The sequence below is a fragment of the Bos taurus genome, chromosome 17, assembly GCF_002263795.3.
Source record: "Bos taurus isolate L1 Dominette 01449 registration number 42190680 breed Hereford chromosome 17, ARS-UCD2.0, whole genome shotgun sequence".
Lineage (NCBI taxonomy): Eukaryota > Metazoa > Chordata > Mammalia > Artiodactyla > Bovidae > Bos > Bos taurus.
The window spans coordinates 71,995,786-72,012,201 of NC_037344.1; the positions used below are offsets into that span (position 1 = coordinate 71,995,786).

Sequence of the window (16,416 nt, forward strand, 5' to 3'; positions counted from 1 at the left end):
TGTTGCGGAGCAGGCTCTATGGGCTTCAGCGGTTGCTGCATATAGGCTCAGTTGCTCCACAGCGTGTGGGATCTTCCCGGACCTGGGACAGAAGGAGTGTCTTCTGCACTGGGCATTGTTTTTTTTTTTACTGAGCCACCAGGGAAGCCCCTCCAGATTATTTCTTGAAGTTGGTTTCTGCTTATTTTTCTGGAGTCAGAGAACTCACTCAATTCCCCCCCTCCACCCCAGATCTTTTTAAACCGAAGGCAAAATTTCTTTTGGTATAATTTATCACGTCTAATGGATTTGCTGTCTTCTTCGGGGTGCCTATTCCTCGACTCTCCGTGGCGTTCTCCTGTGCGTTTTCTTCTCCAGGAGCTTCATCACTTACTTGTCCTCAGAGTTGTCTTCTGTGTTGCTGATCGGCCCTTCTGCGTCATTCCATCTGCTTTTTACTGCTCTGACCACCGCTTTTTGCTATCGTGATTTTAATTTCAGGATACTCTCCATTTATCTCGGCCTGTTCCTTAAAACCAATGTCCTCTTTTTAATGGAGAATAAGAATCAGGTGCTTTCTGAAACTGGGTTCTGCCTCATGGGCTAAATATATTTATTGCAAAGGAGTGATTTTTGGCCCCAGCACTCTCTTTTCTCACGTGCCACACATTTTTCCCTAGAGGGTTCATTTATTTTTTTTTTTTTTTGCTTGGAGATTGTCTAATTGATCTTTGTTGATGCCTGGAAGTCCAGGCTTTCAAGACCACAGTGCTGGACAGTCAGGATGCAGGGTCTCCCACTCTGACTCCCCTCCAAAGAGGGTGCGGGTGGAGGTCCAGAGGCAGTGGGGAGACGGGTTTTCTCTCTTCGTCTTAGCTATTCTCAGCATTCACTTGCTTCAAGAGCCGACTCTTATTTTTCAACCTGTGGTGTCTGTGACTATTTCTGAGCCTCAGTGTGTTTGTCTCCTTCTCTCTAGATCTTGCTGCTCTGGTTTTCAGTGATTCTATCTTTGCATTTTTATTTCAGCATGTCCTACGTCTGAGGTTCTTTCCATGTCTACCGATCTCAAGTCTCTGAATCTTAATGTCATTCTCAGTGTTTCAACGCCCTATTCCCAACCTCTTTCAGTTCAGTTACTCAGTCGTGTCCGACTCTTTGCGACCCCATGAATTGTAGCACGCCAGGCCTCCCTGTCCATCACCAACTCCCGGCATCTACTCAAACTCATGTCCATTGAGTCCGTGAGGCCATGCAACCATCTCATCCTCCGTCATCCCCTTCTCCTCCTGTCCTCAATCGTTCCCAGCATCAGGGACTTTTCAATTGAGTCAGTTCTTCGAATCATGTGGCCAAAGTACTGGAGTTTCAGCTTCAGCATCAGTCCTTCCAATGAACACTGGTTGGATCTCCCTGCAGTCCAAGGGACTCTCAAGAGTCTTCTCCAACAGCACAGTTCAAAAACATCAATTCTTCTGCGCTCAGCTTTCTTTTTAGTCCAACTTTCATATCCATCCAAGACTACTGGAAAAACTGTAGCTTTGACTAGACGGACCTTTGTTGACAAAGTGATGTCTCTGCTTTTTAATACGCTGTCTAGGTTGCGAGCGACTTCACTTTCACTTTTCACTCTTATGCATTGGAGAAGGAAATGGCAACCCACTCCAGTGTTCTTGCCTGGAGAATCCCAGGGACGGGGGAGCCTGGTGGGCTGCCGTCTATGGGGTCGCACAGAGTTGGACACGACTGAAGCGACTTAGCAGCAGCAGCAGCAGGTTGCCGGAACCTCTTACTCTGCTTCATATTTTTTCATAACACCATCACCACTGGCGTCTGCCGCCCAGTCTTCCTTGCGACTCATCGCTTCTTCTGTCCATCGACGCTGTGCATCCACGTCTCTCTCCGCTGGAAGGTAACTCCGGGGAGCCTGGACCGGCAGCATCACGGTAAGGAACACCCGTTGAATGAGCCTCTGTCCGACCAGCGGGCCCTGCCCGTCCCGGACTCTCCCCTCGGCCTCCACCTCTGGGTTTTCACCGTCTCAGGATGCAAATGTCTTTCTCGGTCTCGGTCCCTCTTCCGGTTTCTATCCGGGCGTCGAGGCCTCAAGTTCGGGTGGACCGCGCACGCGCAAAGGCCAGGTCCGGGCGCACGGCTGGATATGGCAGGGTCCGCCTTCGCGGGTCGGCGCGGCCTTCGGGTCTGACGCCCGGGTCCCCGGTGCCTGGCTGGTGGGGGGGCGCCCCGCCCCCAACTCCTCGAGCGCCTGTGGCCGCGCCCCGCCGCGCCGGCCGCCATGCCCCGCCCCAGCGCGCCTCTGCCGCCGGTCGCATGCCCCGCCCCCTGCGCGCGGAGAGCCAATCCACGCGCACGCCGCCCGGGCCCGCCTCGACGCCCTCCTCGGCGCGCGCCCCTCCCTCCGCCCGCCCGCCCGCCGGCCCGCCCGTCAGTCAGGCAGGCAGTCGGTCCGAGCGGCGGGTACGTCCCCGGCTCTCCCGAGCGGCGGCCTCCCCGCTCCTTTCCGGCCAGCGGAGGCAGCTGCGGCGGCCCGGTCCCCCGGGAGGCGCGGCGTGGGCCGAGCGGCGGCCGCGGAGCGTCGAGCGCAGCGCGGCGGCGGCGGCGGCCCGGCAGCCAACATGGCGGCGGCGGCGGCGGCGGGCGCGGGCCCGGAGATGGTCCGCGGGCAGGTGTTCGACGTGGGGCCGCGCTACACCAATCTCTCGTACATCGGCGAGGGCGCCTACGGCATGGTGTGGTGAGTGTCCGCGACCCGCAGCCCGCAGCGCCCGCCCGGGCCTGGCGGGGGAGCCGCCGCGGCCTCGCCCGCGCCGCGGCCGGACGCCGGCCCCGGCCCCCCGGGCTGCGCTGCCGTCTGCGCGCCGAGCGGGCCTCGGGCGCGGGGCGGAGGCCTCGGGCCTGGGCGTCGCTGGGCGCGGGCGGGGGGCTGGGGCCGGGCCCCCGAGGCCCCCCCTCCGCCGGGTGCGCGCAGCGCGGCCGCGAATTCCTTCGGACGCTCGCCGCGGCGGGTGCGCACAGCCCCGACCTTAGCCCGTGGTCTTTTCCTCCCGTCGCCTGCGGCCTTCGTGAGGGGCCCTCCGCGACGCCGGGGGCTCTCCTGCGCAGGCTTGCGAGCGGGCGTTCGTGGTGGGTTCTTGGCAGGCTCGAAACGGGTTTTAGTGCCGCGCTGCGCGCGCCTCAGGAGGATGAGCCCGCGTCGCTCTCCTGGTTCAGCAGAGTAGTCATCCGGAGCTGGGCCCAGTCTGACTTGCTTTTTCTTCGCGGGGCGTGAGCTCTCCTACCAGCCTTAAAGGCTGCAGACGTTTGAACCCCAATTCCTGGGCATTTTAGTGGTCTTCGTGTGTATGTGTGCAGCCCTGTTCTGATGGCGTCCTCCAGAGTCACATGCAGGCTCTTGTCCTCATCCAGTGTTTCCTCAGAAACGTTCGTGAAATGGGGGTCTGGCTTTTCTTTAGAACCAACCAGCTGCCGTGTTTTGTGCTGGTGAAGACTTGTGCGAGGGTAGATACCCTCACGCCTAAATCTTCTTGGGAGCGTGTCTTTTTTGTTGAACGAAGGAAGCTGGCATTTGTTGAGCGCTTTGTGGTAGGTGCTGTGCCAGGTCCACTATCTCATTTTATTTGAACAGCCATCTGGAGGGAGGGAAAGGGGATGATACCCTTCAAATGAGAAAGCATTTCCCGGTGAAGCCAACTCTGAAGTCGTGCAACCAGAGTCAGACTTGAGATTCTAGACTGAGATCCTATTTCAATTGCTGCAGTTCTTTTCATTACACCCTGCTTACCTTGTGTGTGTGTGAGTTGCGCAGTCGTGTCCGACTCCCTGTGAGTCCATGGGCTGTAGCCCGCCAGGCTCCTCTGTCCATGGGATTCTCCAGGCAAGAACAGTAGAGTGGGTTGCCATTCCGTTCTCCAGGGGATCTGCCCGGCCCAGGGATCGAACCTGGGTCTCCTGCATTGCAGATGGATTCTTTACCATCTGAGCCCTTGCTTTCCTTAATGTAATGTCTAATTTTAGGATTTTAGCTTGTTCTACTGTTATAAACATTTCTATTTCAAAAATGTATTCAAATTTGAATGATCATAGTTTTATAAATACCATAGAGGGCAATTTTTGCTAAGTATTAGTTAACATTTTTTCAAAAAAGATTTTCAATTAAAGTCTTCCAATTAATCTTGAGTATGTTCATTCTTTTTGGAAGCAAAATGCTTCACTATGTCCAACTGAAATTAACACAAACTCACAAGGCTTAGGAGTGAAGAGAAAATTTGAATTAGGTCAGGCTTAAAAGAAAAAAGGTCCTAGAACGTAGCAGAATATACTGCCCGCAGCATTGTTTCTGTGGTACATCTCATTGCTGTTTCACTTGTTGGGAAGTATGCCGCTGAACATGTCCCTCTGTGAGAGGTTCAGACACCTTCCAGCCCTTTAAAATAACGACTAAAAATAGTTTTATGACATTTCAGTTGAAAGTTTTTTTTAATCTGATAAGAATTCTTACGAATCTGAAGCTGATTTAGGTCTGGTGGCTTTCTATCGCTGCTGTAGACTTACTTGACCTTCTGTTTCTTATCAGGTGAAGCATTAAGTCTTCTTACTGTGAAGTTCCTTTCTTAAGATCAGATTACAGATACTACTGGAATTAGAATCCTGGGTCTAGATTATACCTTTTTATTTTGAGGTTGATATTTACTTAATAATTTAATCTACATTGTACATTATTAGTCTTTATTGTTGGTTAACAATGCTGGGTTTAAGGAGGGTTTCTTGATTGAAATGTTAGTATTTGAATAGTAATATTAAAAAAAAAAAAAAAACAGCTTCCAGAAAGATTTAAGATTTTCAGGGAAAAGTTTTTTTTTTCCCTTTCATTTCCTGAATCAGTTCCTTAGGAATTTGCCTTTTCTGTGCAGAGTCCTTCTTCTAATCCTCATGTAGAAGATACAAAGATGAAGAGTGGAGTTTGAATTGGGCCTTTAAGAGTGAGTATACCTGTGGCGGATTCATTTCGATATTTGGCAAAACTAATACAATATTGTAAAGTTTAAAAATAAAATAAAATTTTTTAAAAAAAGAAAAAAATAAACCCCCCCCCCCAAAAAAAAGAGTGAGTGTGATTTTGATAGAAAGATAATAGCTGAGTGCTCGCCTCGGCAGCACATATACTAAAATTGGAATGATACAGAGATTAGCATGGCCCCTGCTCAAGGATGACACGCAAATTCGTGAAGTGTTCCGTACTTAAAAAAAAAAAGAAAGAAAGATAATAGCTGACACTGACAGTCTAAGCTATGGAATCTAATCCTGGCAAAGTATTTAGGTGGCAGACTAGAAGACGCTAAACGCAGACCTGAGTTTGGTTGTGTATTTGCAGATTGAAGATGCATCAGTGTTTTTAAAAAGAGGCAGGCGCATGGTCAGTTTTGGAGCTTGGAGGGGGATAGGTCAACCCTGGTGGAAATTACGGGGGAAAAATGGGTGGGGAATCAACGAGGCTGTCGTAGCCCTCTAGAGGTAGAGTAATACAGCAGGCGAGGACTGCGGCAGATGGAGATGAGAGCCTGTACAAAGACAGAGTCAGCAGTGGGACTCTTGTCAGAAGAGCGCTGGACTTCTGGTCACGGCAGGTGTGGGATGAAGCAAAGGATTACGACGTCTTGAAGGGCAAGAGGCCGGGAGAGGTGGGCTGGATTCGAGAGCGGTTTCTGAGAGCAGACTTGGTGATGCAGCGTTTAGTTGTTAATGTCAAGTCTTCTAGGTGGGAGCCTGGGAGGGTGGCGGTGCCCTTACGAGAGAAGGAATGCCATCAGCAGAGGTTTGTTAAGGAGAAACAGTGATTTCTGGTTTGAAATTGTTAAGTTTGTGATGCAGCAGGCCATATAAGCTGTATCCAGAAGGCATCTTGAAAATAAGAGGGAAGGAGAATATGGGGGTGAAGATTTGGGTCAGTGACAGTCTCCAGTGGATGACAGATTGTCGTTGGTGGTCATGGGTGAGGTGGCATGCATGTGTTCTGTATTTTTATCTTTTTAGTAAACAACGCAGAACATTCATTAGATTTCCAAAAGCTCCGTTATCCCAGAAAGGTTAAGAAGCAGTGAGATAGAAATACCAAGAAGGTAACAAAAGAGTCCTTTTAAGAGATGAGCAGAAGAGGGAGTTGAGGAGTGGTGAGAGGTATAAGAATCAGGAAAAAAGGAAAAACATGGTGTGAAAGAGGAGCATTGAAGCTCTTTGCTTAATTGTCTAAGTAAGATAAGTGTCTCGGGTAAGTTCAATTTGAAACACTTGCTGAATGTGACCGAGAGATCATGGAATCATCTCCATAAAGATACGAATCGAAGCCTCGAGAGTGGACAAGATGAGAAAAAAAATGAGAGCTGAGCTTAAGGAATGCCTGATTTTAAGTGTCTTTAGAGGGCGAGTTTCAGAAAAGGACAGAGGAAGCGTGGTCAGAGACCAGAGGACCGTATGTGCACTGTCAGAGGAGCCCGAGGAGGCCGGGGTCCCTGGGGACTGCTTTGAACATGGTAGAGAATGCCGTGCAGCTGGAAGAGACGCTGTTGGATTTGTTGACTTTCAGCTCCCCTGATAGATGGGCTCACTCCTCCTCCCCGCCATCCTGTGTGTGGTTGAGTTTGCTCTTCACTATGTCTTCTCATAAGACTTTCAGAATCAAGTGATTCCAGGCCAAGAAACAAAAGCAGAGTTGTCCCATTCCCCAACGAATTCGAGTGAAAACTGATGATAAAATCAGGGACAACTCTCAAGAGAAGACACTGGAGAACCACCAAGCTGGGTCTGTAAGGAGCCTCGCACATGAGGTGGCACGCCTGTTTATGCTGTGTCAAGGTCGCTTCATCACCATGTCATTCTGAACAGCACTGCTGTCTGAACAGCTGGACCTGTTTCACTGGAAACTGATTTTCTTTGTGTCTTTCTGTGCTAGTGCTTTGGCTTAGTCATAAAAATGTGAGACCTTGACAAACAAAAAACCCCCAGGTGGTTCCATCAAAGTCTCATTGTGCTTACGCTCCTGATGGTGTAGACCCTGTCCTGTGGTTTTTGTGATGAAGGCAGACTAGTAGATCTCCGGTTTAGTTGACACTGTGTTGCATTTTGCTTTTTTTTTTTTTTTGCATACACTGATAAGTCCTCACAACCACAGTGGTGGAAATCGAGGCAGAGGTTAGTGAGTGCGATCATGGACACCCAGCTTGCAAGTGATAGGGCATCCCTGTCTGTCTGTTCCTAAGTGATACTCGACCAGAGATCTGAGTTGACAGTAACAGGAAATATCTGTTGTCTGCTCTTTGCTTGTGTCATGTTTTAGCCTTTTAAAAAACTTTTCTTGCAAGGTCATTCACTAGGAAACTTCTGAGCACTGTTATATGCCAAGATTCACATGATCCCAGCCCTGGAGTAGCTCTTAGTTCAGATAGTGGGTGGAGCTGGGCATAATACGGAGAATGTACCAGCGCTGTGCAGAAGGCGTGCGTGCAGCGCTCTGGGGAGGAAAGAAGGCCCGAGTGATGAGGGGCTTGGTATGGCTTCACGAGCTCGACTGGGTGTTGATGGCTGGCTGGGAGTTTGCTTTGAGGAGTGCATTCTAAGTCGAGGTAGCTGCACATGCAAAGACACGGAGGTGTGAAATCAGCACATCAGCTCAGGAAAGCCTGGAGTTGTCTAGGAAGGCGGCATGGCGGTCGGGCGCCATCGGGAGAAAGCTTGAAGTTGAGACAAACTCTGAAGGATGTTGTTTCCTGAGCGCAGACTTGATTCTGCAGGTGAAAGTCATTAGAGGATGCCCTTTCCTGCCAGTCCCTCATCACGTTTCGTGCTCCCTTATCTCTCGTGCTTTCTCTGCCCACTGTGCTTTTCCTCTCATCTTTCAGCTTACGTCAGGGTATTCAGAGCCTGTGGTTTTTACCGCTTCTCCAACAGCATTTTAAATTGCACATGGGTTTTGTTTTGATTTGGCTGTTGGGTGGGTTGGGGGCGTTACTGACCTTCGGTGTGTATGTGGTGCAGGCAGGAGTGCTGAACGGCTGCACCAGAGGACCGTCCTGGTGAGACTCCGGCTGTGTCTCCCCGAGAAGCCCTGGGCCCTGCTCAAGTCCGCCTTCCTCTCAGGTGCATCTCCTCCACACACCTGCACTGGTTACCTCTGCTGGCGCGTTCCCTCCTGCCCTCCCTGGAACTTGCTGGCATTGGTGCCACCTTTTGGAAAGGCAGGGCCAGCAGGAGTGTGTATCAGCTGTAGAGACGCGAGACCTGAAGCGCATCTGGATTCAGATTCCTAGCTTTCCTCAACTGGCAATTTAACTTCTCATGAAGATGTCTCTTTTATGCTCTTTGAAGTTCAGAGACGTGAGACCAGCTTAGATGAGCAACAGAAAAGCCGCAGTTTCTGAACGGTTTTCAGTGCACAGACTGCGAACAAAGTTTGGTATTAATAGTGTCCCTGATGATGTGCTGCTGGTGGTTCACCATAGCTGAGAAGCCATTCCTACGAATTTAATTTGTATGCTCTCAATTCTCAAGTATTTATAAAAAGATTCTCATGTAGAGCATCCAGGCTGCGTTTTCCAAGGAACCATCTGTAATGTATTCCTCCTCTTACACTAACACTCCTGCTAAGTCAGAAACAGCCGACTCCCCAGCAGACACCTAGAGCTGCCTCCCAGGCATCCAGCCTGCTCCGCCTCCTTGCCTGCCTAACGCTGAGATGTCCTTTCTCCCCTTTTGCCTCTCTTTTCTCGTTCACTTCTTGGAGGTCCCATCGTCGGAAAGCAAGTAGGATAGACATTCTCTGAGGTGTTTCTCCATGCTCAGCTGCGGGGCCGGCCGTGGGTCCTTTTTCCGTCTTCTTTAGCATTTGCTTCTTTGGCTGTGCAGAGTCTGCGGTGGCACGGCGTGTGAGCTCTTAGCTGTGGCATGGGGATCTAGTTACCCCGTAGTTGTGGCATCTGGGATGAGGATTGAACCTGGGCCCCCTACGCCGGGAGTAGGAGTCTTACCCACTGAACCGCCAGGGCAGTCCTCCTGCCTTTTTTTTTTTTTTTTTAAAGCAGCTGCACTATTATACATTCCTACCAGCAGCACACAGGGGTTCCAGTTTCTTCACATCCTCATCAATACTGATTTTCTGGTTTTTTGATAGTTGCAATCTAACCTGTGTGAAGTGGAGAGCTTGTTTCCTTGAGTTTTGTGCTCGTGTTTGGTGTGCTATCCGTCAGCTCTAAATATTTGGGGGCTGAAATGGATGCGACTCAATAAAGAGTGTCTTAAGCAGTTGCTGGGATGAAAATATGAATAAAATAAAACTGTTACCTCAGAGGAACCTTAATGAGTACTGTAGGGAGCTTACAGTTAGAGGTCTGTGTGTATACACAGGTGTGTGTTTTCCCTTTGTGCAAAGACAGTAGTAACAGTACTTCTTAAATGGTCATCTGGTATCACCATTGTTAGTTAATGACATCAAGCACTGAACGCTAAAGAGCATTTTGTTTACTTTTAAATTGAAGCTCAGCTGATCTGCGGTGTTAGTGTCACAGGAACGTTTTGTTTGTGTTCTGTAAGTTTTTAGTGGGATTTTCGAAGTCTTCGCGGTGAATTTTCTAGTTAGACGAGCTCATATGCTGCCAGGTGTGGCCCCCGTGGGGTGACACAGCGAGATGTGGTTTAATGTCTTCCATGTATCTTTTCTTTTTTAAGGGTCAGCATAGAAGCTGGGCTTCCCTGCTGGATCAGTGGTAAAGCATCCACTTGCCAGTGCAGGAGATGGGGGTTCCATCCCTGGTTGGAAAGATCTTCTGGAGAAGGGAATGGCAACCCACTCCAGTATTCTTGCCTGGGAAATCCCATAGACAGAGGACCTGGTGGGCTGCAGTCATGGGGTCACAAAGAGTCGCACTCGGCTTAGCAACTAAAGCAACGGCAAGCCTTCGTATGCACTCTGGTCCTCGGGGTCCAGCAGGCAGCTTCGGGAGGCTTCTGCTCCTCTCCGCTCCACAGCGGGGCCTCCAGCCTTGGCCTCTTAGTTGCACTTACCTGGGGTGGCCTTGCAGGTGAGGCTCACGGCCTCCCTGAGGGGAGGAGGTGGGCATTGCCCTCAGGTCCCACTGCCACTTAGAGGAGCAGAGAGTGGGTCGCCAGAGGAAAGCGTGTGCCGAGAGGGTGGGAGCGGCCAGCCCTCCTCTGACGAGTGGGGGTGGGGACACGGGCACTTCCTCCCCCGAGGGGTTTTAGGATTGTCTGCCTGGAAAGCGTTCTTCTCTTTGCTTCTGGAGTTAGTATGAACTGGATTTTTTTTTCTTTTTAATTATTTTTGGTGTGCTGGGTCTTTGTTGCTGCTCAGGCTTTTCTCTCTTTCTGGTGCACTGAGTCCTTACTGCGGCAGCATCTCTCCTTGCACAGCACGGGCTCTGGGCGTGTGGGCTTCGCTGCTCTGCAGCATGTGGGATCTTCCTGGACCAGGGATTGAACCTGTGTCTCCTGCATTGGCAGGCGGTTCTTTACCACTGAGCCGCCTGGGAAGCTCTGGATTTTTTTTTAGTTGTTTTAATGCATACAGTGAAACTGCCTAATTGTTTTACGGTGGTCAGATTTTTTTAATGAGAGGCCTGTAGTTGAAGAAAAGCACTAATTATGGGTTATTATTCCTAATAGCAATAATAAATAGTATTTTATCTCTAAAAACGTCTTATTGAAATCTACATTTAGCCAGGTGCACATGTCTACCTGTTCAGTCCAATGAGTTTTCACTAACTGGGTAATTAGTGCCCAGATCAGAAACTGAAGCGATGGCCCTCCAGAAGCCTGCTGCTTTCTTCCTTTCAGCCCCTACTTAACCCTTCACCCCCATGACTTCTAACATGTTTGCCTGGTTTTATACTTTGGTTGGTTTTACTTAACAGCTGTGAGAATCATATTGTGTGTGTCTGTGGTTTACGGTTGATTGTTAAACGTGTCCCACTGACAGCCCAGGTAAGGACTTGCCCTGTGGCTTGGCTATGCTCTCAGTGCTCCAGTTCTGGAAGGAAGATGTTCTTAGGTGGTCTTCACATTCCCTTCAATCCTTTCCTAGACTAAACGACCCCTACAGAGTTTTCTGTTACCTTGTTTTCTTCATTCTGTTGCTGTGGTATTAATCTATTGCTGTGTAATAAATGCCCTACAACTTTGTGACTTAAAACACTGATTGTTATTCAGTCACTAAGTCATGTCTGATTCTGTGACCCCATGGACTGCAGTACGCCAGGCTTCTCTGTCCTTCACTATCTCCTAGAGTTTGCTGAGATTCATATTTATTCAGTTGGCGGTGCCATCCAACCATCTCATCCTTTGCTGCCCTCTTCTCCTGCTCTCAATCTTTCCCAGCATCAGGGTCTTTTCCAGTGAGTCGGCTCTTCACCTCAGGTGGCCAAAATGTTCAGCATCAGTCCTTTCAATGAACACTCAGGGTTGATCTCCTTTAGGATGGACTGGTTTGTCTCCTCGCAGTCCGAGGGACCCTCAAGGGTCTTCTCCAACAGCACAGTTTGAAAGCATCAGTTCTTCAGCCTTCACCCTTCTTTATGGCCCACTTCTCACATCTGTGCATGACTACTAGAAAAACCACAGCTTTGGCTATATGGACCTTTGTCAACAAGGTGATGTCTCTGGTTTTTAATACTCTCTAGGTTTGTCATAGCTCTCCTTTCAAGGAGCAAGTGTTTTTTAATTTCGTGGCTGCAGTCACCATCCATAATGATTTTGGAGCGCATAAAAATAAAATCTGTCGCTGTTTCCCCATCTGTTTGCCATGAAGTGATGGGACTGGATGCCATGGTCTTCATTTTTGAATGTTGGATTTTAAGCCAGTTTTTCACCCTGCTTTCTCACCCTCATCAAGAGGCTCTTTAGTTTGTCTTCGCTTTCTGTCAGTAAATCAGTAAATATTTATCTTACACTTGCTGTGAGTTAGGAATGGAGAAGTGGGCCTGGTGGGCAGTTCTGGCTCAGGGCCTCCCAGGGTTGCACCCAGGATTTCAATTGGGCTGAGGTATCTGCTTCCAGCCACACCCAACTGACACACCTTGCTGCTGCTGTGTGTCCTGGGGAGAGCTGAGGGGCGTGGGCTCAGTTCCCTGTGGAGGCCTCTCTGTCCTCCCCACATCACAGCTGGTCAGCTCTCCCCAGGGAGCACCTTTTCATGATCTCTGCTCGGAAGACATTCAGCACCACTTCCACCCTATTTCACTTGAGAAGCAAGTCACTGTATTCCACGGGAGGAGAGTTAGTCACTTGGAGGTTAGGAAGTCATCTCTTACATGGACTCATCTAATGGAATTGTAGCTAACACAGCTATATTTGACTTTTTAAACTCTCTAAAATAGAACAGAGATTTCAATGAGATAGCTGGAAACTTAATATCTGCTGCCTTGAGTGGATACCACATGGTCTTCCCTTGTGGCTCAGCCGGTAGAGAATCCGCCTGCAATGTGGGAGACCTGGTTTCGATCCCTGGGTTGGGACGATCCCCTGGAGAAAGGAAAGGCTACCCATGCCAGTATTCTGGCTGGAGAATTCCGTGGACTGTATAGTTGAACAAAGAGTTAAACACGACTGAGTGACTTTTGCTATATTTATAATAAATTTATAAATACTGACATTGTGGATTAATCTGATGGAACGTAACGTTCAGTGTGATCCACACAGTCAAAGGCTTTGGCATAGTCAATAAAGCAGAAATAGATGTTTTTCTGGAACTCTCTTGCTTTTTCCATGATCCAGCGGATGTTGGCAATTTGATCTCTGGTTCCTCTGCCTTTTCTAAAACCAGCTTGAACATCAGGAAGTTCACGGTTCACGTATTGCTGAAGCCTGGCTTGGAGAATTTTGAGCATTACTTTACTAGCGTGTGAGATGAGTGCAATTGTGCGGTAGTTTGAGCATTCTTTGGCATTGCCTTTCTTTGGGATTGGAATGAAAACTGACCTCTTCCAGTCCTGTGGCCATTGCTGAGTTTTCCAAATTTGCTGGCATATTGAGTGCAGCACTTTCACAGCATCATCTATATGCAGGTCAGAAAGCAACACTTAGAACTGGACATGGAACAACAGACTGGTTCCAAATAGGAAAAGGAGTACGTCAAGGCTGTATATTGTCACCCTGCTTATTTAACTTATATGCAGAGTACATCATGAGAAACGCTGGGCTGGAAGAAGCACAAGCTGGAATCAAGATTGCCGGGAGAAATATCAATAACCTCAGATATGCAGATGACACCACCCTTATGGTAGAAAGTGAAGAGGAACTAAAAAGCCTCTTGATGAAAGTGAAAATGGAGAGTGAAAAAGTTGGCTTAAAGCCCAGCGTTCAGAAAAGGAAGATCATGGCATCCGGTCCCATCACTTCATGGGAAATAGATGGGGAAACAGTGGAAACAGTGTCAGACTTTATTTTTCTGGGCTTTAAAATCACTGCAGATGGTGACTGCAGCCATGAGATTAAAAGATGCTTACTCCTTGGAAGGAAAGTTATGACCAACCTAGATAGCATATTGAAAAGCAGAGACGTTACTTTGCCAACAAAGGTTCGTCTAGTCAAGGCTATGGTTTTTCCAGTGGTCATGTATGGATGTGAGAGTTGGACTGTGAAGAAGGCTGAGCGCCCAAGAATTGATGCTTTTGAACTGTGGTGTTTTAGAAGACTCTTGAGAGTCCCTTGGACTGCAAGGAGATCCAAGCAGTCCATTCTGAAGGAGATCAGCCCTGGGATTTCTTTGGAGGGAATGATGCTGAAGCTGAAACTCCAGTACTTTGGCCACCTCATGCGAAGAGTTGACTCACTGGAAAAGACTCTGATGCTGGGAGGGATTGGGGGCAGGAGGAGAAGGGGACGACAGAGGATGAGATGGCTGGATGGCATCACTGACTCGACGGACGTGAGTCTGGGTGAACTCCGGGAGTTGGTGGTGGACAGGGAGGCCTGGCGTGCTGCGATTCATGGGGTCGCAAGGAGTCGGACACAACTGAACTGAACTGAACTGAATGTTCAGTGTTCCTATCTTCTGTAACAATTGTATTGCAGTTTCTGTTTAACATAATATCGCTTGTCTTCAGTTCAGCCACTCAGTCGTGTCCAACTCTTTGCGACCCCCATGGACTGTGGCATGCCAGGCCTCCCTGTTCATCACCAACTCCCACAGCTTGCCAGACTCACGTGCATCGAGTTGGTGATGCCATCCAACCATCTCATCCTCTGTCGTCGTCACTTGTCTTAAAATGTGCTAATGATTCTTAGGGTTTTGACTCTTCCATGTGTGAATTTATACAGCTAAGCTTTAAAGCTATAGTACATTTTATGTAAAGCATACCACATTTTAATGCCTTCTGACTAGCTCTCCAAGGCTCAGCAGAGCTATAAAATGACACAACTCAAGTAAATTATCAGCAGTGCGAACTTGATGGGCTGAGTTAAGTACGGTGATCCTCAGAGGGCTGCCTGATGACCTGCACGCCCCCTCTGGCAGGAGAGCTCTGCTTTGTCCTTTGCTGCATGGGTTTTCTTTGTGCCTTCTGTCTTTGCTGTCCCTTCTCCAAATAACAGCCTGTACTCCTCATGCCCACAACCCCTGAGCTCTTTATTCAGCAGAGCCTGAAGGGAGGGGCCGTGGCCACTGGAATTGGTTCTGAGGGTTGGAACTCACTCCTCAGATGCACATGTGCAGGCCCACAGCCCACTTACAGGTGGGATTAGTGCTATTTGTAAAGGAGACCGCACAGAGCTTCCTGGCCCCTTCAGTTGGGTTCATTTGAGTTTTTCCTTAACATCATGTTGAAAACGCAGAAAACTTTTTGGTCAGCCTAATACTGTGTGAGAGTATGGTGAGAACTCTGCAGATCAAGAGCACAGTCCTCACTCAGCCATGCTGGCACCTAATCTCAGACTTCAGCCTCCAGAACTGTGAGAAGCAAACGTCTGTAGTTTATGAGCTACCCAGTCTGTGAAGCAGTTTTTGTTTGTTTGTTTTAGCAGCCCGAATATAAGACAATGGCTACGCTTTCTTTAAAGGTTTTTCTAGTTTTACCTCTTACATTTAGGTCTTTACTCCATTTAGAGTTGATTTTTGTGTATGGTGTGAGGTAAGGGTCCAGCTTCATTCTGCTGCATGTGGCTGTCCGGTTGTCCCAGTAGCATTCCTTGAAAAGACTGTCCTTTCCCCGCTAAGTGGTCTTGTCACTCTTTGGGAGTATCAGTTTGCCAAAGAAATGGGGTTGTTTCCAGACTCCCCTCTGTTCTGTTTCATTGATCCATATCTTTTTGTGCCAGTACCACACCCTGCACCGACTTGATTTACTTGCTTTGCAATAAATTTTTTACATGGGCACACTGGTTCCTGTCACTTTGTCCTTCTTTTGCAAGATTTTTTTGGTTTTTCTGATTCCCTTGCATTTCCATATGCATTTTAGGATTGGCTCGTTAATTCCTACAAAGAAAAGGCTGGGTTTCTGACAGAGATGGTGGTGAATCTTTACATCAACTCTGGATGTATTGCCATCTTAACAGTATCTTGTCTCCTGATCCCGTGAACATGTGATATTTTCCCGTCTGCTTGAACTAAAAAAAAAAAACCTTGAGCGAAGTTAATTTTTAGAGTGTAAGTTTTACCCCTCTTTTGTTAAGTTTATTCCTAAGTATTTTATTTTGCTGGTATTGTGAATGGAAGTGTTGTTTTTTCCCTTTTCATCTTTGTTTTGGCCGTGCCGAGTCTCCGTGGCTGCGAGGGCTTTCCTGTGGTTGCGGCGAGTGGGGCTGCCCCCTGGCTGTGGTTGCAGGCTCTCGCTGCAGTGGCCTCTGGCTGCGAGCGCGGGCTTTCGGGCCCGTGGGCTTCAGTAGTTGTGACACCCAGACTTCGGTAGTTTCGGGTCCCGGGCTCTGAAGCACAGGCTCGGTAGTTGTGACTTAGTTGTCCTGCGGCGTGTGGGATCTTCCCGGAACAGGGATCGAACTCCTGTCTCCTGCGTTGGCAGGTGGGTTCCTTAACCCCTGCACCACCGGGGAAGCCCTGGAGATGGCTTCTTAATTTCTTCTTTGGAATGTTCATTGGAAATACATAGAACTGGTTTTATTTATTGTATGTTTTATAAATTAATCTTGTATTCTTCTACTTTCTGACCTTGTTAATTAATTCTGGTGGTTTTTTTAATTGGATTCCTTAGGATTTTCCGTATATAAGATCGTGTCGTCTGCAGAGATAAGTTTACTTCTTTTCTGCCGTGTGCCTTTTATTTAATTTTCTTGCCTAATTTCCCCATCGGGAACCTCAGATACAGTGTGGAAGAGAAGTGGCGAGACCAGAGACTCTTGTTTTGTTCCTGATATTAGAGCCCTACTAAGTGAATAGGGATTTGTACAATGTTTCTTTTGTAT

The 16,416-nt window shown here is 48.5% G+C and overlaps 1 protein-coding gene, 1 non-coding gene and 1 pseudogene across 2 annotated transcripts in view; all 3 read left to right on the top strand.

Moving 5' to 3' along the window:
• Nucleotides 1–2,460: 2,460 nt before the first annotated feature.
• MAPK1 (mitogen-activated protein kinase 1) overlaps nt 2,461–16,416 on the top strand; it is a gene marked incomplete at its 3' end in the record, with an annotated part of 52,734 nt that continues 38,778 nt past the window's right edge. Inside the window, 1 exon segment of the mRNA NM_175793.2 lies at nt 2,461–2,734. Within this exon segment, the coding sequence (NP_786987.1) occupies nt 2,616–2,734 (119 nt within the window). The 5' untranslated portion in view covers nt 2,461–2,615.
• LOC112442124 (U6 spliceosomal RNA) lies at nt 5,139–5,242 on the top strand. Its single transcript, XR_003030131.1, has one exon. It is a non-coding gene; the product is annotated as a U6 spliceosomal RNA (small nuclear RNA).
• Nucleotides 6,525–15,370, top strand: LOC132342662 (large ribosomal subunit protein eL39-like; annotated as a pseudogene).